General features: G+C 47.2%; 2 protein-coding genes across 2 annotated transcripts; one reads left to right on the plus strand and one right to left on the minus strand.

Annotated features, from left to right (window-relative positions):
- Positions 1 to 273: 273 nt before the first annotated feature.
- LOC112872872 (PTI1-like tyrosine-protein kinase 1) lies at positions 274 to 4721 on the minus strand. Its single transcript, XM_025935908.1, has 5 exons — positions 4535 to 4721; positions 1750 to 1835; positions 646 to 772; positions 509 to 552; positions 274 to 408 (listed from the first exon to the last, which is right to left on the minus strand). Exons 1-5 carry the CDS (start codon positions 4719 to 4721, stop codon positions 274 to 276), a joined length of 579 nt encoding a protein of 192 aa, XP_025791693.1.
- An 856-nt stretch (positions 4722 to 5577) lies between these two features.
- LOC112872691 lies at positions 5578 to 12999 on the plus strand. The gene is made up of 18 exons (XM_025935762.1): positions 5578 to 5844; positions 5946 to 6011; positions 6143 to 6316; positions 7272 to 7346; positions 7427 to 7553; positions 7633 to 7697; positions 7821 to 7894; positions 8019 to 8128; positions 8386 to 8423; positions 8682 to 8832; positions 8924 to 9094; positions 9771 to 9845; positions 9990 to 10099; positions 10624 to 10699; positions 10781 to 10827; positions 11819 to 12052; positions 12164 to 12298; positions 12386 to 12999. The coding sequence occupies exons 1-18, from the start codon at positions 5632 to 5634 to the stop codon at positions 12521 to 12523; spliced, it is 2079 nt and encodes a 692-aa protein (XP_025791547.1). The 5' UTR covers positions 5578 to 5631; the 3' UTR covers positions 12524 to 12999.
- The last annotated feature ends 7358 nt before the right edge of the window (positions 13000 to 20357 follow it).

Raw genomic sequence — 20357 nt, forward strand, 5'->3', positions numbered from 1 at the left:
CTGTGTGAAGCCAAGGCGAGACGCGCCGTAAGTAAGGCGCGTCTTGCATTTTGGTAATCTGAGACGCGTGTGAGGCGCGTCTCAGATTACTTTTTAATCTGCGACGCGGTAATGCGGGACGCGACCCCTGCGCGTCTAGCATTTTGCCTAAGACGCGTCTCAGATTAGAACTTCTGGCGTAGCGTGAGCACGTAACCCTGAACCCCGAATCATCCATCGTCCGACAAGGCTCCGATTCCTATCAAATTAATTAAAGACGGGAGACGAGGACAGTTACTGCGGGTGGTAGTACCCGATCGCGGCCCGATTCCAGAGCGCGGTTGCGGTGAGGTCCTGAGCAGCATCGTCGGGAGCCAGCTGCTGCTTGAACACGTCGTGCTCGGCGATCTTGGCCCTGAAGCCCTCGATCTTGGCAGGACGCTGGCGGACCGGACGCCTTGGTGCGTCACCGCCGCCGCGTGCAGCGCGATCCGCACGCGCTGCTCCCAGGCTCCCAGCCTAGCGTCACCATCGCCGGCGGCTGGCGGCTGCTGGCCGGCGCCCCCCTCGGCCCTGCCAGTGGCGGTTAGTTTAGTTATCGTTCAGGGAGAGAGCGAGCTGGAGAGTTCTTTGCTTGTGACTGAGCAGCAGGGAGCCAGCGCGTACCGTGCAGGACGTCGTGGAGGGTGCCCACGCCGGCGAACTCGTACAGCAGCACGGGGAGGTCGGCGGTGATGTTGTAGCCGAGCAGCCGGACCACGTTCTCGTGCCGGAGCCCCGAAGCGACAGCCACCTGCTCCCTCAGGATCCCGGCGGTCCACCAAAACAAGAGTGGAAATTTAGTGAGTGAAATAATGCAGAATAAAAAAATATTTACAGCGTCAAGATGTGTGTCATTCAGAAGTTGATGGTTCTCCTCTTGTGATAATGACTCTGATCTGGAGCACGAACATGATCTTTTCTTCCTATTTCGCACAATCCCGTGAAAGACGGTACATAGCACCTTCAATGGTGGCTCCTGTCCATTTCAATTTCCAAAGATCAAATCTGCGCAATAATGCCATTGCAAAAGAGATGGAGCTGCTCAAACACAACAGGTGGATCTTCAGTTTCTTTTTTTGGCTGCCATTGCATGTGAATCTTGTGCCAAGAGCCAAATTTTCGTCAAGGACAAAGCCGAATTTCCAGTGCCTCCCGTCAGGTCTTAATAGACAAAGTCACCGGTTCCTCGGGAATCAGGATGATACTTTTCAAATCGTACTACTCCAGCTAACTTCTGAGTTCATAAAGATTCAGCTATCAGCCCAGCGCACAACAGAACTGAAACCAGCAAACAGAGAGATTTTTCAAGAAAGAGAGAAGGGCTGCATTGTAACAAACTCGATCCCAAATATTTTTTTCAGGGATTGCGGTGAAACATCACCTATGTTTGATTTAATTTATCATTTTCAATAATAGTATACTATCCCATCTACTACCTCCAGTCATGTAAACATGGCGTTCCAGACAGTTAAAAGAAAATATGTTTTTCTTCTTCTTTCACTTGTCTGAACAAGGGAGGTGGTACTCCAACTTATTAAGGACAAGGTAAAAGAATATGCAAATTACAGAACGTCCAACTTATTAAGGGCAGGGTAAAAGAATAGGCAAATTACAGAACATCTTCTGAAAAGAAAATATAAAAATAATAGGACAGATGATGTTAGCGGAGACAAAGAAATCCTCGATGCAGATTTAAGAGAAGTTGCTGCTGAAGACAAGTGGTGGCACCAGAAATTTGCTCATGTCGATTGCCTGTACAGTCCAGTCTTGGCCTTCTGAAATTGGCTTGTGCTCAATCTGTCCATAACCGAACACTGTAAACATCATCAATATGATACTATCAATTCATCAATATAACTAGCACTCATCACGATTGTTAAAACTATAATATACCTGCAAGAGAAAATTAATGAAAAATCAGAACACTAATAGGTGCCAGGTGCTAGGATTGTTGAGAAACTTCACAGGGAGAGCCTTGCTTTCAACAAGTTAGAAAAGTGCCTTATGCAATTTACTCCCTCCGTTCTAAAATATAGTTCGTTTTGGCTTTTCTAGTTTCATAAATTTTGATATGCACTTAGACATACATTAATCTAGATGCATAGCAAATACTATGAATCTAAAAAACCCAAAACGAACTATATTTTGGATCGGAGGGAGAGCCATAATAAGCTCTAGAGGTGTATGAGTCAATGCATATTCATGACAAACAATCCTTCCGGATAAAAACCAGAGCTGCCAAACACCTAGCTTTTCCTGTCAGAGGATTCTCTAGGTAGCTGCTTCTCAGAGCAGCTAGCTTCTAAAAAAATCACTGTTCAGAGAAGCGATAACAGGACCATTGGGTTCGCCTCCACTCTGAACCCATAACTTCTTGGCAATCCTGATTATTAACCATGTATGCCCAAATGCTCGACGTCATCTTGGGGGACGGCCACTGCTTATATATGCCAGTTTTAGAAGAGTGTCCTAGGGCTTCTCCCTCATTGCGGGAATCAACATCGGTAATGATGAACTCATAAACAATATAGACATATAGTACACATGTCCGTAAAGAAGCCTGTCAACTTGTGAAAAATACTAGTTACGGATTCATGGAAGCAAAGGACATTGAAAAAGTGCAATGCATTACCTTCTAGAGAAAGTTAATGATAAAACAGGACAGAAACAGTTCTTAGATGTTAGGATTGTAGAGTCATTCCACTAACCTGAAAATTAGCATCACTTCAAGATGGAACTATGAAGAATTTTTCAAATCTTATATGCATAAGTCTGTCACCAGTGACTGAAAGAAACTCTTCATTAGATATTACCCTTGTCGTCAATTGTGCCCCATTTGAACCTGGATGAAACTTTGTACTGAACAAAAGGCGCAACCTCATGGCAACCTGCCGGATGCATTGTTTAGCAACATATATCATCTTTCCGTAAGTGAACGACAAGCAACAGACAGATCAAAAGAAATGTGTCTTGGACTTCAAGGACATCTGACAATAATTAAAATTAGCCATGATCAAACAACAAGCCCTCAGTAACAGATAAAGCAAAAGAAATGTCGTCTTGGACTTCAAGGGCACCAAGAATAATTAAAATTCGGAACTGCTATAAAGATAAAAGCTCAAGAAATGATAGCTCATCCAGGCAGCAACAATGGTAAGCATTATTGAGCAACTATCAAACACAGAAGTTCAATCAGACATTCTCTGAAGGCACCAATAGTTTTCCAAAATTACTATGTATGTCTATAAGAATGTGCCATGGCAAGAAAAAGCACGCCTATGTCAATTGATATAACAGTACTATAATCATGCCATAGCTGAACCAGCAAGCTGCCATACTAACATAAGAAGGTGCATGTGTTGCTTTTTTTTCACCAGGATCACCAAAAGAGAAACACATAAACACCTGCTCATAGGACAAAACAAGAAGCACTCAAGAATTTTTGTGCTGGAGCACAACTAGCACCATTTCCTCCTTTTCATTGTCATATTTTCAAAGCAAGTAGCATATCTATAAAGAAGCATGTAACTGATTTCACACTAGAGTGGGCTCGCTCACGCAATTAGCTGGATTCTAGAGTTCAAATTGATCTACTTGACTCTTCGAGTAGCACTTGCCTCCTTGACCTACACATGCATTTGAAAGGACACACACTTCACATTCACACTTACATTAGACAAGAAGATTAATTCTAATAGCATGCACATACACTCAGACACAACAATAAAAATAAAAGTAAGAATTATATATACATAAAAAGACAGACAAGAGCTACAATACTTCCAGGCTAAGGTAGAGGTTTGCAGGTAGTACAAATCGTTCATCATATTGCGCAATTGTTCCTAATTCTTGCTTACTAGGTACTAGATTAGAGTCTCACTTAATAGTAGCTTGTCTTCTCAGGCCACACAAATGTACCGACCAAACAGAAAACAAGAGAGAAGTGCATTGCCTACTTCTTGCTTACTAGGTAGTAGCTTGTCTTCTCAGTGAATAATTGTACCCATGAAGAATGCGGCAACCAAACATAAACAAGACAGAGTGTGTTGCTTCCTTTTAAAGATAAGACTAAGAGTAGAACTAGTAGTACTAGTACTCGGTAGCAATACTTTGTTCGCCTTCCAGATGAAAACATCCCATGCTGACCCATGTCCACCTGACTTTTTTCTCCAGCACTCACAGGCGCACGAGTAGGAACATTGAATATTAGGTCTTTCAGAACAGAGGGGCAGCTTCTAGCTAAATGCTCAAATCCATCTGTTGCCATGACATCACTCCGAACTGATGGGGAGCTGAGGAACTGCAAACATGCCTTCTTAAGCCCACAGCAGTTGTGCTGCTCAGCTAGTGCCAAGATGGTCGCAACGGAGCCTTTATATAGTCACCGTCGAGGAAAGAGGAACAGGGAACAGCACTTGGGATGTATTTTTACACTGCGGGAACGAAAATGTTCTCGTGTTCCCGTCCCGGAACGTGGAACGCAGGGCGTTCCAGTTCCCCGGTGACTATGAGCCTGTATCAATGTGCTTGCACAGCTTCTCTTCACAAATCAGCTTGAGCCTCTCCAGGTTGTACCTGTCTGCGGCGACAAGTAAATGCTGAGCCATGGCAGCTTCCTTTTGCTGCTTCACACTGTGGCAATCCCGCAAAGTGTCAGTGTACACGAAATGGAGCAAAGCCCTGAAAACATCAGCCTCCATGTCATCCACTCGTACAACCGCTGTGCTCGTGCTCTCTTTCATAGCCCCAAAGAGCTCTGCCTTGAAGACTGGTGACCGTGCCGCAAGAACGCATCTGTGCTTTCGAAAGATCTGATGAAGTTACTACTACCTGCACAGCATTTCAAGAAAATTAAAATACAGCTCCTCCCAATGAAATAACACCTGCTACTACTCACTCTTGCGCGGTCTCTTAAGAAGTTCACTGTGACTGTGGTATCTTTAATTGTATGGTATATTGGTAGTCCATGTGACCTCCTACAAAATATGGACATGATTCATTCTCGAAACTATTCATATGGTATCAGATCATTCCAAATAAATTTTCTATTCTTTTCTACGTTTCCTTGTACAAGTAATGTTTCAGGTTCGACTTTTTCTTTAGTGATAGTTCCAAAAGGTCACCTATTTGGATCCAATTTTTTTATTTTCTTAGTATTTGTTTGTTTGTAGCTAGTTATGCCTATTACTTTTGAATAAACAAGATTCAAATAAAAGCAACAATAAATAAGTACATTTTTAGAAAAAATTTGGTACTGGTTTTCATATTTTTCTAATTTAAAATGAATTAGTTTTAACTTTTTAATCTACCAAAATTTTATATTTTCTAAAAGGTATAAAATTATTTTTGAAAATATCTAAAAGGTTAAATTTGTCCGGTTTCGATAGGTGGATGATACTTGTTATCCGGTTTTAAGTTGACGTTTGATAATTAAAATTTTGTAATAGTTAGTGGATTTTTTCCCTTTCGAAAACGTTGTTTTTTCTATGCTAGAGAAATTAATTTTTCCGAAAGAAATTCGTCGGCGCACGCAAGGTCCTGCGGCAGAAACCAGCGCCGGAGCCCGAAGTCCCCCGGGGCCGGGACGAAGCGGAGCAGCTGCAGAAGGGCATGTTCCGCAACAAGGTCCTCGTCCGCGCAGCCGCCGCCTCCCCATCCTCCTCATCCCCGCTGCCGCCGTTCCTCCTCCGCCAGCTCTCGCTCTCCGCCGCCGCAGCCCCCATCGCTGCCCTCGACCTCGAGATCCTCTGCTGCAGGCTCTCCCGCCGCCACCGCCTCGCGTGCCTCCCCCAGCCCCCCGCCGACGCGCTCCTCGTCTTCCAGGTCTCGCACTACCGCTCCGCTCCGCTCCCGCACCTCAGGCATGACGCTTCCGTTCGTGGCTACGTGTTTTCAACCACGCGTGCTCCCGGTCGTTGTTGCAGGGGTGCCAGTCCCGCGAGGCGGCCGAGGCTGTCTCCGAGATCGCGGCCGCGTTCCCTGGCGCCACGGTGAGCGCGTCCTGTACTCCCGCGCCCCTCATCTGCTCGACGTTTCTCCGCAATACGATGGGCACTCTTTTGCGCTCCGTTTGTAACGATTTATCGCTCGCGCTCGGTACGTACGCTGCTTGGCCTCGTAGGTGGGCGAGGAGGAGGAGCTGGTATGCTCGGGTGAGCTGGTCGCGAAAGCCGTCGGGTGCGAGCTGCGCTCCATGATGCTTGAACATGGATGGACGTGTCTGGGAGAGAGTATTTACGTGGACTCCAAGTTTCATCAGAGTGAAGAGAGGACTGATCTGTCCGCAGTGAATGTGGTAACGTATTTTTCGCCCTTTTATGGAGGCCTGAATAATGCATTTTTGCATGCTTCTATTTGGGCAAATAGATGGCATGGGCCTGCTCCATGTTTGGAAATTTGCATTCATATTGGGATATCACTTGTCAGGATTGTCAGTTGAAGCTTATGAAGCAAAATGGGTTTGAAATGGTTAATAATGCAGTGCACATGACCATACCACTGAAGCACGTGCAAAACAGTTGAATGATCACAGTTCAGCTTGTGCACAAGCCCAGGTGTTTGGCATTGAACATACCACAAGCATAATGGGTTAGAAATGGTTAACTATGCGGCGTGCGTGACCATACCACTGAACCACGTGCAACAGTTGAATGATCAGAGTACAGTATGTGTCCACACGCCCATTTGGTTAGCTAGTATGTTGAAACTCTGATGCAGCTTGAGCTAACGAACTTTTAGTAAAAAATAAATCATAGACTGTTCAGAAACATCAATAGTCTCTAAACTTTAAAATTGAAGTGATTGTTTGTCTTTGATTATTTGAGTAATATTCACAACTTGATAATTCTTCTCTTCATAACTCTGTACGTTTTGGTGCAGTGTCATGATCATGAACCTGTAATTGCCATCCGATTCCAGTTGAGCATTGACATGCAAATGCTATAATCTTCTCTTATGCAGAAACTAGAAGACTTATATGGTCACTAGATATATAAAAGTTATTCGTGGTTCAACTATAAAAGTTTCAAAATAATGGAGCAGACAGTTTTGGAGATATAAATTTAGTTAGTGCTACATAATTAGTTCTCTGTTACATTCCCTTAAGTTGTTTGCTGCTACTCATTTGTTAAATGCTTTGCGTAGATTGCTTCTACCTTTTGTTGTTTTATGCTATAAAGCATAAACTCGTGATATTATGATGCTGGTTGTTACATATTGTGGTTATTATATTTCTGGTCAAATTGCTACAGGAAGTCCGATTGGGGAGGAATGATGATTTTGAATTTGTTGTCTCACCTGATGCGTTTCGGTACACTAGTCATAAGGTATCCTTCAGTTTTCCTTTTCTTTCCACTGTAGAGAAGAAAAATAGTTCCAGCTAACGAATTCTATGTGTTGCTGCTAGATCTCTGATGTTGCTAGCCCCAATATCATTGAAACGTTTCAGCACAGCAATGAAGTAGTTTTGGATATCTGTAACTTTCTAACAGTCTGTACAACTCTTCCAGCACTTCAGGAAGGCCATGTGATTGGTAGTTTTGATTTTTCATATTATTTTACTTGTTGGAACTATATTTCATTTTTTTAAAGATTCGTTTTCCTCTATTGTAGGATATAGCAAGATGCTCCCCTCAGAACAGTGCTTGGACAAGTTTATTGAGCTTTGCCTATTTAAGGTGACACATTATTTTCCTTGCCTTCTGATCTTTGTTCTTATTTAATATTATGCTTCTTTTTAAGAGTAGATTCTCTGGATGACTCTTTTTTTCCCCTCATTTTACATAATTTCTGCTCTGCAGCATGGGTTAGATACAGACTACAATTATCATGTAGCAGTCAAACTTACAGATGGAGCTTCATTGGAAATGAAATGGTTATCGCTTTCTTAATATCCTCTTTGCATTATGTTGTGGTGATGATATTAGTATGCTGAACATTTCCACTTCTCCAATTTATCTAAATATGTGTTTGATTTGCTTTCTTTCACTTATAAGTAGGTGGCCTTCTTCATTAGTTCTCCAAGGTCCAGGGCTTCAACCAGCCTTAAAATCCATAAGAGTATCTAAGGCAATGTCTGCCTTGCAGTCCTTTGTAGAATTATTGAAAGGTAAGAGTGTGCTGTTGCTTCCTTTTGTGAAATTAGTCCATGTGAACTTTCATCTGTCTTCGTGCATCTGGTTGTTTAGATTTGTGCACACTGCACAGATATTAACACACTAAAGATGCAATATATTCCCTACTTTTTCTGTCGTTATTATTTGAAGGACACCCTTGAGTATCTTCTTAATGATTCTGGAAAATAATATTTATACACGCTGGAATGGTAGCTTGTTGAATCCTAATTAGCTTTTCTCCTTATTTCAGCTTGGAGTTTCTTTGGCCATAATAAACTAATAATTAAGGTACTGTTCGATCAGTTGGTCTTTTGTAACTCATTGCGTCAGATTGAGTTCTTTTTCCTCATCATACTATTCAAAGGAGCTAAACATATTTTGCATGTTATGCCAACATATCTTTGCTGCTATCAAAGGATATCCTTTCTTCATTTGTCATAAAAGTTAATGCTCTTGCTTAACTATGATAGCCTTTATTTCTTTCTATTTTGTTATGCATAGGGAGCATACAAAGATAATGCTCTTGTTGAACGATGTTGTTTACAGGAACAGGTTCTACTGAACTGCTCTTCAACTCTGCCTACTTGGGATAAGGCTGCAAGTAACCTGATATTACACAGTTCAAAAAACGATAATATTGAGAATCTTGATCTAGGTCATACAAATATCATGTCCAAAGGTCAATCATTTATTCTAGGTACATTTTCCCGGAAGAACTTACATGTTTGCATGACTGATTTTTTTTTTATCACCAGCTAAATGATATATATTTTTTTTCCTTCTACAAGACTTTCGCACCCCAAAACCTGCTGTCCTTTGTTCGTTGAGGGCAAAATTGTTGAATACTGAAGTTCACAAGGCAGCTCATTCTTCGGGTGATAATGCCAACCTCAGTGGCGCAAGTCCTATCAATGATGATTTTCAATCACAACTGGTTACTCCAAACAGTTCATATAAATGTAAGACCAGATTTTGCTCGCCTATTTTTTTTATCATCAAGATATACAAATAAATTAGGTCAAGTTAATTGATGATGTTTCTCATTAGCAACAGTTCAGTATGCAAGTCCTATCTAAGAAGGGTTGGTTTGTCTATCTTTTGTTCATTCATAATTGTGGTGTGACTGGATTTTTTAGGGGAACAGTAGGGAGGACCCTACTGAATATATTCATATGCGACTAGGGTATTTGTACAACAGATCCTACAGGGTCAAACTTTGAAGGGTAAACAAGGTCCACAGGACTTGAGTGCTTAACTGCCCAATCTGATAATACAACAGTTAAGACTACTCTTCAACCAATGTGTTTCAAATTCTGCAAGCTCTAAAAACTTTGTAGAAACCTTTTTTTGGGAGCACCATATCTGAATCAAGCATTCTTTTCCAAAGACGGTTGTTCGGAGGCATCTTGTCAGAGTTTCCTATTTCTCTGTGGCCAAATATCCACCATGGCATGCCAATATAGTAACCTCACTGAAGACCAGTTTTCCTATTAGTTGTCCCATCTTTTCTCCTATCTTTCAATGATCTGAAGAGGGAGATACAAACTAACTCCTACTAAATCAGAATATATTATGATGTAATATTTGTGTTCCAGACTTAGGAAATCTATTGCTCTGTGCTAAAATCTTATGCAGCACAAGCTACTCTGTTGAAGCCTTCGTTCAGCAGAAGTAAACCAGCAGAAAAAAGGAAATTGAGACATTCATCAGGCAAGTATTATCAGTTTATTACAATTATAAATGCATGCAAATCTACCTTGACCGCATTGTTGATTCATTTTCTCAATAAATTCTTTTGTTCCATTAATAAAAGTCATTTCTCCCTTACATTACCTCTAACCATTGTTGCATTAGAACATCCTGATGCTGATAATTCAAACAAATCAAGTCATCCTGATGCTGTAGCAAATCACGCTAATCCTGTTAGTTCATCAAGTGCAATTCTTGACATGCAAGTCATTCAGGTATGGACTTAGCTCTTAGCCAGAGGAATAACTCACTCATAGACAGAGGAATAACTTACATGACCAAATATTATTTGCCAAATGAGTACTGTCATATGCGGGCCCCAGCAGCGGCATATAACTATAACAGGATCTGTTCATGTGGCAGCAGTGGATTAGGGTTTAAAAAGTGTCTTTTTTTTTGTTAAGGTTGTTAGTTGCCTGTATGTATTATTGATCTTTTCTTTGTCTTTCAGAGGGTGGTTTGCCTGCATTTTGGAATGCAGTCAATTCCTGTAGTTTCTCCAGTTTGTACATCAAACTTGCTGTCTATCTGAATGATTCCCTTACGCCACCTCATAATGTGTAGTGCTAGACTGTAGTTTTGAAACAAATAAGAAACATTTTGAAATTGGATTTTAGCTATAAATCAACTTCACCAGTTTTACGTCAAAATAACTTTAGAGTTTGTAATGGTCCCAACTCCCAATGTGCATGCTTTGGAAGCATGAATTTTTAGCAGCATGTCTGAATCATCATTACAGGTTTCCGAAAATCTTGGAAGAAATCATGCAGAGTTACTGAAGGCCAGAAGTCATGGAGGTGGACGAATTACGAGAAGTATAATTAATAATGAAACTGTTCTGTCTTCACGTATCATTGAAGGACAAAGTATCTAATGTTCCTTATTTTACCATGCAGCCCAACAGGACTATTTAGAAACAAAGAATTTGGACACAAGAAGGAAGATAAGTCTATTTATCTTTTTATATGTTATCAGAAATGCTGTTAGCTGTAACAAATAATAAAATTGCAAATAAAAAAATATGAACCTTGATCAATAGAAGGTTAAAAAAACACTTTAGATCTCTTTAAACCATTTGAGGTAGAGGTAACATAGGCTCATAGGTATCTTGTAATTTAGACAAACCGTGCAACTCAATGTACTTAATAAGGGGAAGTGCAGGCCAATGATTCTATTGCTTGGTTTTATCCTTTGTAGTCCAATTTGTGTTACCCACTCATGGCCATCCAGTCAGAATATTGAGTAAATTTCAAATTTTAAGGCTTTCCTAAATTCTGCAAACTAGCTGGATGTGATTAAAGCATGAGATAGGGTGAAATCCACTTGTTCTTGTAGATAGGGAAGAGCTCATCTGTTGCAATGAATAAGAGAGAAGGAAGGCAATCGATCCCCATATCGCTAACATTTGTGGCGGGAGCATGCGGCATGCGGTCATGTGGGTCGATCCAATTCTGCCAGCCTTTTCATTTAAATGATGGTGGTGCTGTGAATATATGTGCTTCAATATTGTAAAATTCATGCTAACAAGGGTGCTTCTTGCCTCCACTAACTACCTCACCTTCTGGGTTGCTGGTTAGTCACTTGTATTACTATGTGAGCTCCAGAATGGCAATTACAAGGGTCAGAGTGGCAGCTTGCACTTGTTTCTTAGTCTTCCATGCAGATGACATGAAAAGGGAATTCTGGACTTCTTTTGCTCCTTTTATGCCGTAGGTTGTTCCTCCCATGTCTTGAGTGTCTCAAATCCACTCTTCACAATTGTTTCGAAGCTAACTTTGTAATTAAATTTGCAGAAAACCATTTTTGACTTATCCAAATGTGTTTTGTAATCTAATAGCTTGCTTTATAAATGTTTTGCTTCCTGACTAGCATGAATTAGGGTCCAGCATGGTTACTAGTTCTGTAAGGCTAAATTTCATGTTACCTTTCTGCACAGTAAAGACTACACACCAAGTATCCAAGAAGTAACAAAAGCAATACCAGACATTGCGAAAAATGTGCTTACCACAAAGGTAACAAACACAAAATTGAATTCTGTTGTTGCCAAGAATGAGGTAACTGCAGAAGCAAAGAGAAAGGCAAACCAAGACCTTGGCAACACAATGTTGACTGCTGTAACTACACAGAAAACAATTCCAGAAGTTGTCAAAAATGAATTTGCTATAAAGGTGATTAATCAAAATTCCTCTTGTAAAAAATAATCTTCTGTAACTATATAATTATATATCTTGTGATTTGATCAATTCAATGAACTAAAAACTTGGATTGAATTCCTTCAGGCGAGAGATAATCAGAATGATGACCTTAATAAAAAGGTTTCAAAGTCAAGAGCAAAGGCAGTTGACAAGGATCTCTTAAATTCAACAAGGACAAAAGCAAAGCCAGATGTTGCCAGTGAAGAGTTGATAGCAAAGGTGACAGCCATTTATTTTGCATTTTCCTTATAAATTACCTAAATATAGATAATCTGCTGCTTTTAATATCTTCATTTTGTCATTCAGGTGGTCGATCATCATAGGAGAGGTGAGCTGCGTTTACTGACAGTGGCTGATCTAAAGTGTTTCCTCAGTGCAAAGAAAGCAAAGGTTGGAGGAACAAAGTGTGTGTTAATACAAAGAGTGACAGAGCTTCTTGCTTGACAGATGCTTTGCTGTTACCAAGTAACTAAGTAAGATGTTCCAACCTAATATGCATGTGAGCTGTGCACCACAGTACTTTTTTTCGCTACTTGGTTGCACTGAAAATCAGAAGATGCATGCACCATACAGCCCGAGAGCTTTTTTTTTCCTAGTCCTTAGGAGATACCCATTCTATTCCAAAGTGTAAGTCGTTTTAGTTTTAAACTAATTCAAACTTCTCTAAGTTTGATCAAATTCATAGAAAAATATATTAATATATAAAATAATCCTCTATTCGAAAATATAAGGCGTGGTCAAATTAGGCATGGTCTCCCACACTAACATTTGTTCTTCCATACTATAATATTTGTAGCAACAAAATTATAGCCATATGAATGTACTTTTAAACACAAATCTAATTATTTATTTTTGTAAGACAAAGTCTTTGTTATACTAAATTAGTTTTAGGTAAAATATTTTAAAGTTTGAAATTTCAATTGCGTGTGTGCCTTATATTGAGGGATGTAAGGAGGAGCAAACAAATGCACTGATAGAATATATTCCATGGTAGTTTTAACAAAACTGATTCAGTGCTATAGATGCTAGTGCATTTTCTTCTGTAAACTTGGTTAAAACTAGAGTAGTTTGACTTAGAAAAAAAAAACTGAAACGACTTACATTTTGAAACAGTGGAAGGATTAGGAGGTGCCACCAAATTTTAGCCAGGTACTGAAATTTTGTACTAAAACAGCATTAATTGCAATGCCTACACGAATGGTATTGGCAAGAAAATTGGGGGCTTCCGGTTGCATTGGTAAGTAAAATTGGTTCACCACATTATCACGACTGTCCATGATTTGTAACAGATATAACCGCAGTGGATACAATGACCAAACAAAGAACACGATAGAAGTGTACGTGTTGATTGCAGCCTTGGGGGGTGTTTGGTTACATGGACTAAACTTTAATCCCCGTCGTATCGAATATTTGGGCACTAATTAGGAGTATTAAATATAGACTAATTATAAAATTCATTGTATAAATGGAGGCTAATTCGCGAGACGAATCCATGAAGCGTAATTAGTCTATGATTTGATAATGTTGTGCCATAGTAAATATGTGCTAATGATGGATTAATTAGGCTTAATAGATTCATCTCATGAATTAGTCTCCATTTATACAATTGGTTCTACGGTTAGCTCATGTTTAGTCTCTCTAATTAGCATCCAAATATCCGATATCATCTAGACTGTCGGAGGAAATCTCCAGCCGGGTGGTGGAATGCACTCGCCTAATCCTAGTTAAGGATGGGTTTGGAGGGGACTTAGGAGCGCTTGATCAATGGGATGAATGCAAGAAAGACACAAGGATTTTAGAGTGGTTCGGGCCGCCGGAGCGTAATACTCTACGTCCACTTGGGTGCTGTATTGATTGTGGAAGCTTAGATTGAGCTGATTGTGGAAGCCTAGATTGAGCTGATTGTGGAAGCCTAGATTGAGCCTGAGCTTGAGATGTAAGGTTGGACTCCCCTTTCTAACGGGTGCACGCTCCCTTTTATAGTCCAAGGGAGGTGCTTACACTGAGCGGGGCCCCGACAGGTGGGCCCGGCCAATAGGAGCTTGTTCTATGAGATTTTTGATGATGCCCCTTCTAACGAGTACACTCTCCCTTTTATAGACTAAGGGGTGCGCTTACACAGTGCGGGTCCCTGACAGGTGGGCCCAGCCAACAGGAGCCTGTTCTACGAGAGATATGGAGATCTTCATCTCCAGATCCTCTCCGTAGTCCTCGCTATCGGGAAGTTGATGTGTGTATCTACAGCCAAGATATGGCCGTGTGCCACCTTGCCGGCACAGTGACTGCTGTCAGTGTTACCCCACAGTGGAAGCCGTGCTGCCACTGTTGGGTCAGGACCATCAGACAGACGCAGAAGCTGCGTTGACCCTGCCGCGCCGTCGCCTCAGTGCGCACTGTTACGGCGCACGCCTCAGCACACCTGCAGTAGGCCATCATTACTCACGCGCGCGGCGCCGTGATGGGACTACACGCCGTCTGCCCGCGCGCAGAGCACAGTGACGCGCCGTCTCGGTAACAGACGGGCTTACCGTGGTGTCAGCCTACCTGCTCCGTGTGTCAGTGGCAGGCCATACTTTTGACTTGGGTGCGTCCAGCCCACCTACCCGCATTTAATTCGGTAGTTGGGCTGGAGTCCCGTGAAGGGCCTTCTGCCACGGGCATGTGGCAGGACCAGCCCCGCTCCTGCCGCGGAGGCGGCACGTGGCAGCACCGGACCCCTTCCCGGGGGGAGGGGGGTCCGGGCCCCCTGGCCGGTCGGAGCGGTCAGGCCCGTGGAGGTCTGGCCCCCTCACGTGGCGGTCTCGGACCTCCCTGGGGAGTCCGGGTCTGTGGGGGCCACCCGAGAGCACCCCTGCCCTCATGGGCACATGGAGGCCCAGGCCTATAAGAGCACGGGGAGGCCCGGAGACCATGATCCCAGCTGTCAGGCCTGGACCGTATGCCACATCACCCAGAGGATGAGGAGGAGGTTATGGATAACCTATCACCCGTCCTGATGGCCACCCTGTCAGAAGACTCTCTGACGGGTTATCGCACTCTCCTGTGAGGCGACAGCGAGACGCTAAGGGTCTGGGCACCCTAGCAGGAGGTACCCCTGTCCGTATGTACCGACAGAGGCCCCCGGGCCCACCTCGGGTGAGGAACGAACCCGCAGGTGGGGCCATATCCCAGCATTGCGCCGGGTGGACAGCTTGTTCCCACCGGGAAAGGGCATGGATGTCTTTTCCCCCTTAGCGGGATCCCCGAGGGGCCCGTCCTCCGCCTGCGCCTTGCGCGTCAGGCGGTTCAGATTCTCGTCTTCTTCGAGCCCATCCCGTGGCTCGGGCGGTTCGGATTCCGCCTTTCCCTCCTGCCTCCAGCGGCCACTCCTTTGACTGGCGGGCCCGGGCCCATCAGTCATTGGGTGTGAGAGGAGGGGGCCTAGTGCAGGCAGCCGTTCGGCTGCTCCTCGGTCGCCGTAGAGCTCGAGAGGGCGAACAGCTTTTACATAAAAGGTAGGCGCCGAAGGAAACGGCTACCTTTTTGCTCTTGCCTTCAACAGACGCCGCAGCGCCCCTTCGTCTCCGCACACACCTTGCAATCAGCTTCCTTGCGCTCGGCATTCCCTCCCTTTTTCTGCTCCCTTGCGATCCATCCCCCGCAATCGCAGCATTCACCGCCATGTCTTCTCTCCGTCTTCCCCGCCGCTTCCAGCATGAGAGTCAGCTAGATTCGGTGCGCCGCCTTTTGGGATGGACCATGCCAGAGCTCGTCGGGAGGATCCGGGCCGGCCAAATCCCCCTCCGCGACCTTGCCGCGGAGGAATTCGTCCTCTTCAACTCGTACGCCATGTGCGGGTTGGTGCCTCCGATCTCCTCTTTCTTCCTCCTGCTCCTGGAGGAGTTCGGCCTTCAGCTTCAGCACCTCACCCCCCACTCCGTCCTTCTCGTGGTGGTCTTCGCCCACTTCATGGAGATGTTCGTGGGGGTCCGCCCCTGCACCGCCATCTTCAGGCATTTCTATGCCCTGGTCTGGTCGGGAAGGAGTAGGCGCGAGGTCGGCGCCTATTACTTCCAGCTCCAGCAAGCGACGGCCAGCTCCTACATTAGCGCCTTCTCCAGCGCCAAGTGGGAGGACTGGCGCGACGGCTGGGTCATCGCCAAGGCCGACGCCAACGACCGCCTGGAGCTGCCGACGGAGAGGCCCCTCAGCGACCGGAGCACCTGGAAGGCCAGGCCATCGCTACCGGCGGAACTGGTCCCAGTGCGGAACCGGATCAAGGAGCTGGCAAGGGGCGGCCTGACGTCGATGATGGCGTTGGGCGATTTCTTGAGGTATCACATCGCCCCCCTGCAGCAGCGGACCAGAATGGCCTGTATGTACACAGAGCCCAATGACTGCTGCAGGATCGCACGGGGGCCCGGCACCGATTTCTCCAGGGCAGAGCTGGAGGCAGCGCTCCGGGCGATGACCGGCGAGGCGTTCAGCCTGGAATCCCTGGTCCTCCCGAGTAGGATCAAAGCCCTGTGCGAGGACCAGGCGCTGCAATCGACGGTCCTGGCGTCGATGCCGACCCTTGACGAGGGTGGCCTGGCGGTCCGGCAGCTGGGAGGCGACCCCAATCGTGGGATCCACATCCCCGGCGCCTCTCTCGACCGCCAGCAGCGCGCCACCAAGGTCCCGAGGGGCCAAGTCCCAGAGGTCTGGCCCCCACCGGGAAGGGAAAAGACAAGGTGCCGGTGCCAGAGCACCGCCACAAGGACAATGCGGGTGCCGTCCCGACCCGAAGGGACGACGAGACACAGAGGGCGGCGTTCACGCGGAGCAGCCAAGCGGAGGGGTCCAAGTCCCGGAGACTTCGGCGCGGCGACGGCTCCTTCGTCGGGGAGCCAGCCCCCAAATGCCAGAAGACGGCGGAGGTGGAGAGGCAGAGCAGAGCTCCACCACCTCCGCCGCAGCACCAGCAGCCAGAGAGGAGACCGGAGGAAGCGCGGCGGCCTTCTCCGGAGCAGCAGATTCCTCCGCCGCCACCGACGTCGCAGCGCCTAGCGACACCACCACCTCCGCCGGAGCCGAGGCCGCAAACCCCGCCCCCGCCGCCAACAGCGCGAGTGACCGGGGACCTCCACCAAAGGTCCGGGGGGTCCTCGGTGGGAAAAAAGGTCCCGCCAATCGCCCTGGGCGGTTGGGAGTGGTACGATTTTGTGTAAGTGGTCTTCTTGGAATTTTTCATTTTCCATTTGACTTCTGGGCCCTAACCCCATTGGTGTATGACAGGCCCCTTTCTTCGGACGCATCAAGCACATCCGCCGGCATCGCTCCAGCTGGGGGGTCCGGCCCCCAGCCAGTACCTTCATCTTCCCCTGCTGGGAGGTTGGCGACAACACCAGCAGGGTCTCCACCCGCGCCAGCACCGGTACAGTCCGGACCCGGAGGTCCGGAGCCGGAGGCCATTCCCCCAAGGCCCGAAGCCGCACCTCAGGAGGAGGCTGCCCGTCCCGCTGTGACGGTCGAGGCGCTTGCAGCGGCGGCAGCACCGGGCACCACGGCGGAGGCCGCTCCAGCAGAGCCGGCAGCAGAGGAGGCCGTGGGACCGGCAGGGGCAGCAGCGTCAGAGGACGCGGAGGTCGCCAGCACCACCACTCCACCCGCGCAGGAGGAGGAGCCGGAGGTGGTGTACGGGAGGCATCTTCTCCCGTGCCCCGCGAAGGTTCCTCTCCCCCGCCTCCTGGCCAAGAGCCAGCAGGCACTGGAGGAATTGGAGGCGGGTATCCGCCAGGAGTGGGAGGAGCTGGAGGCGGAGCGCCTCCGACTCTCCAGCTGGGAGCACCGCCTGGGGGATCGCATCAAGACAGTCTCCGCCCGCTACGCCGGGGAGCGCGCCGAGCTCGCGCGGGAGCGCGAAGACCTGCAAGAGAAGCTGCAGAGGTCTCTCGACCAGGAGGCGGCAGCTGCCCGGCTGGAGAGAGCGGCCATCGAGCGGGAGCTCGTGGCGGAGATGAGGGTGGACGCGGCGGAGGAGAGGACGAAGACCGCCCTGGAGCTGACCAACCAGGCCAAGGTGGTGATGGAGCTGGTCAAGGAGCGGGAGGCGGCTGTGGCGAAGGTTGAGGCCAACCTTGCCGCCCACCAAGAGGAGTTGTCAGCCCGGACCCAGAGGCTCCAGGAGCAGGAGGCGGTCGTAAAGGAGGAGTTGTCGGCCGGGACCCGAAGGCTCCGGGAGCGGGAGGTGGCTCTCTAGGAGAGGGAGGCCAAGGTGGAGGAATTCCTGGCGGAGCGGAGCGCCAGCATTGCTCGGATCGTGAGGTGGGTCGATGAAGTGAACCCCTCCCTCGATGCACTCGGACTAAGTCCCATCCAAGTCGCTGAGGCCCCACCCTCACTCGGCACTGTCCTCCCGGCGTTGGACTCCACCGCCGAAAGTCTACGACACGTGGAGGCCGCCATCTTCGATCTCCTGGAGACAGAGGGACGGGCGGTCGCCCGAGAGATGGCGGAGTACATCCTTACCTGCTTCCGAAGCCACGACCCCGCCTGTTCATTAACTCCGGACATGGTTTGTCCCGTCCGGGCAAAGGCGGCCGCTGCACAGGAAGGTGTGCAGGAGGCAGTGGACATGGTGGTGACCCGTGTTCGGCGCCGTCCCGGACCTACAAGAGGAGGAGCCTCCTCCGGACCACCTGGACAATAGGAGTAGTATCTTTTTATTGTTTCTGTAATATAACTTTGTGATGTAATGTATGTTATGTACATTATCAGTAATGCATTTATGTGTTTTGAAAAAACTTAGCTGTTTTTCCAATTGTCGATCCTGTGATGTGTTCTCAAGCGTACCGAGGTCCCTTGGCCCCCTGGGAGGTAGTCGCGATGGTCGGGACTAGCTGCCATAAAATCGAGGTCCTGCATACGACTTGGGATCAACGCTTAGTAGACGTCCCCATGAGGTCCCGGACTTCGCCAGGGAGGGTCTATGGAGTTGCGTAGCAAGACAGAGCACCAGGACCTGGGTTCGAGGACTAAAGGGGTCCGGTTCCCTGGGTCTGTAGTTCGAGGTACTACGGCACTCATCCTAGGGAGGCAGGGCGTGTAGGCTTAGGGTACGGAACCAGGCTAAGTGGCTACACGACCCTGGACCCCAGCAAAGAACGAGCACGTTTCCCTAAAGCTAATTCCCAGGTAACCGGTCCCTTTTCTCCTGCGAAGCAGAGGCCTTGGGGCAGAGACGCAGCGTAGCAACTCGAAATAGGCCTCGGGCATGCCACAGATGTGAAGGACCATGCGGGGGGTTAGCGTAACGAGAAGCAAAGAAAAATAGGATCGCGTAAGCCTTAAAGATGCATAGAGAACAAACTTTTCCTTAATGAATTGGTACAGAAGGATTGTGCGATGTTCGCCAGGGGCTGGGTTTACGAGGGCGGACCTCCACCGCCCTAGTCCGCACAGAGATGCTACCAATTACAAAGGAAAAATTTCCTCTCAACTAGGCCCCTAAGGATAGAACTTACGGAGGTGCTCAATGTTCCATGGATTGGGTAGTTGCATGCCTTCCTCCGTAGCCAAACGAACAGATCCGGGTCGGCACACCTTTGTCACCTTGAAGGGCCCTTCCCAGCTGGGGGAGAGTTTGCGCAGCCCCTCTCGGTTCAGGATCCGCCTTAGGACTAGGTCCCCGACCTAGAGCTCCCTACTATGCACGAACCGTTGATGATAGCGCCGGAGCGCCTGGTTGTACCGTGCGTTTTGGACTGCTGCTCGCCATCTTCGCTCGTCGATGAGGTCCACGTCTTGGCGACGCTGTTGTTCCTGCAAGTCCTCATCAAAAGCTTGGACTCGCAGAGAGCCCATGGTGATCTCTGGGGGAAGGCACGCTTCGGCCCCGTAGACCAGGAAGAAAGGGGTTTCCCCAGTTGCCCGGCTGGGTGTGGTTCGGTTCCCCCACAGTATGCTTGGAAGCTGATCAACCCATTTTGCGCCATGCTTCTCAAGATCGCTGTAGGTCCGGATCTTGAGCCCTCTAAGGATCTCAGCATTAGCCCGCTCGACTTGGCCATTGCTCCTGGGATGCGCCACACAGGCGAAACAGAGCTGGATGCCAATGTCGTCATAGTACTTTTGAAAGTATTGGCTCGTGAACTGAGTCCCATTGTCAGTGATGATCCGGTTCGGGACCCCGAACCGGAACACAATTGACTTGAGGAAGGCAGTTGCTGACCCCTTGGTGATGTTGACCACTGGGGTTGCCTCCGGCCACTTGGTGAACTTGTCGATGGCGACGTAGAGGTACTGGTACCCGCCGACT

This window comes from Panicum hallii, chromosome 9 (genome assembly GCF_002211085.1).
Source record: "Panicum hallii strain FIL2 chromosome 9, PHallii_v3.1, whole genome shotgun sequence".
Taxonomy (NCBI): domain Eukaryota; kingdom Viridiplantae; phylum Streptophyta; class Magnoliopsida; order Poales; family Poaceae; genus Panicum; species Panicum hallii.

What these genes read in the sequence shown, in the direction of transcription:
- LOC112872872 (XM_025935908.1), bottom strand. Translation starts at nt 4,721, where the DNA reads ATGGAGGCTGATGTTTTCAGGGCTTTGCTCCATTTCGTGTACACTGAC. An exon ending in GTGCAAGCACATTGATACAG is followed by an intron (nt 1,836 to 4,534) that starts GCTCATAGTCAC and finishes TGATGTTTACAG; the next exon opens with TGTTCGGTTATGGACAGATT. An exon ending in CCTCCACGACGTCCTGCACG is followed by an intron (nt 553 to 645) that starts GTACGCGCTGGC and finishes CGCCACTGGCAG; the next exon opens with GGCCGAGGGGGGCGCCGGCC.
- LOC112872691 (XM_025935762.1), top strand. Translation starts at nt 5,632, where the DNA reads ATGTTCCGCAACAAGGTCCTCGTCCGCGCAGCCGCCGCCTCCCCATCC. An exon ending in GCTTCATTGGAAATGAAATG is followed by an intron (nt 7,895 to 8,018) that starts GTTATCGCTTTC and finishes ACTTATAAGTAG; the next exon opens with GTGGCCTTCTTCATTAGTTC. An exon ending in ATTTGGACACAAGAAGGAAG is followed by an intron (nt 10,828 to 11,818) that starts ATAAGTCTATTT and finishes ACCTTTCTGCAC; the next exon opens with AGTAAAGACTACACACCAAG.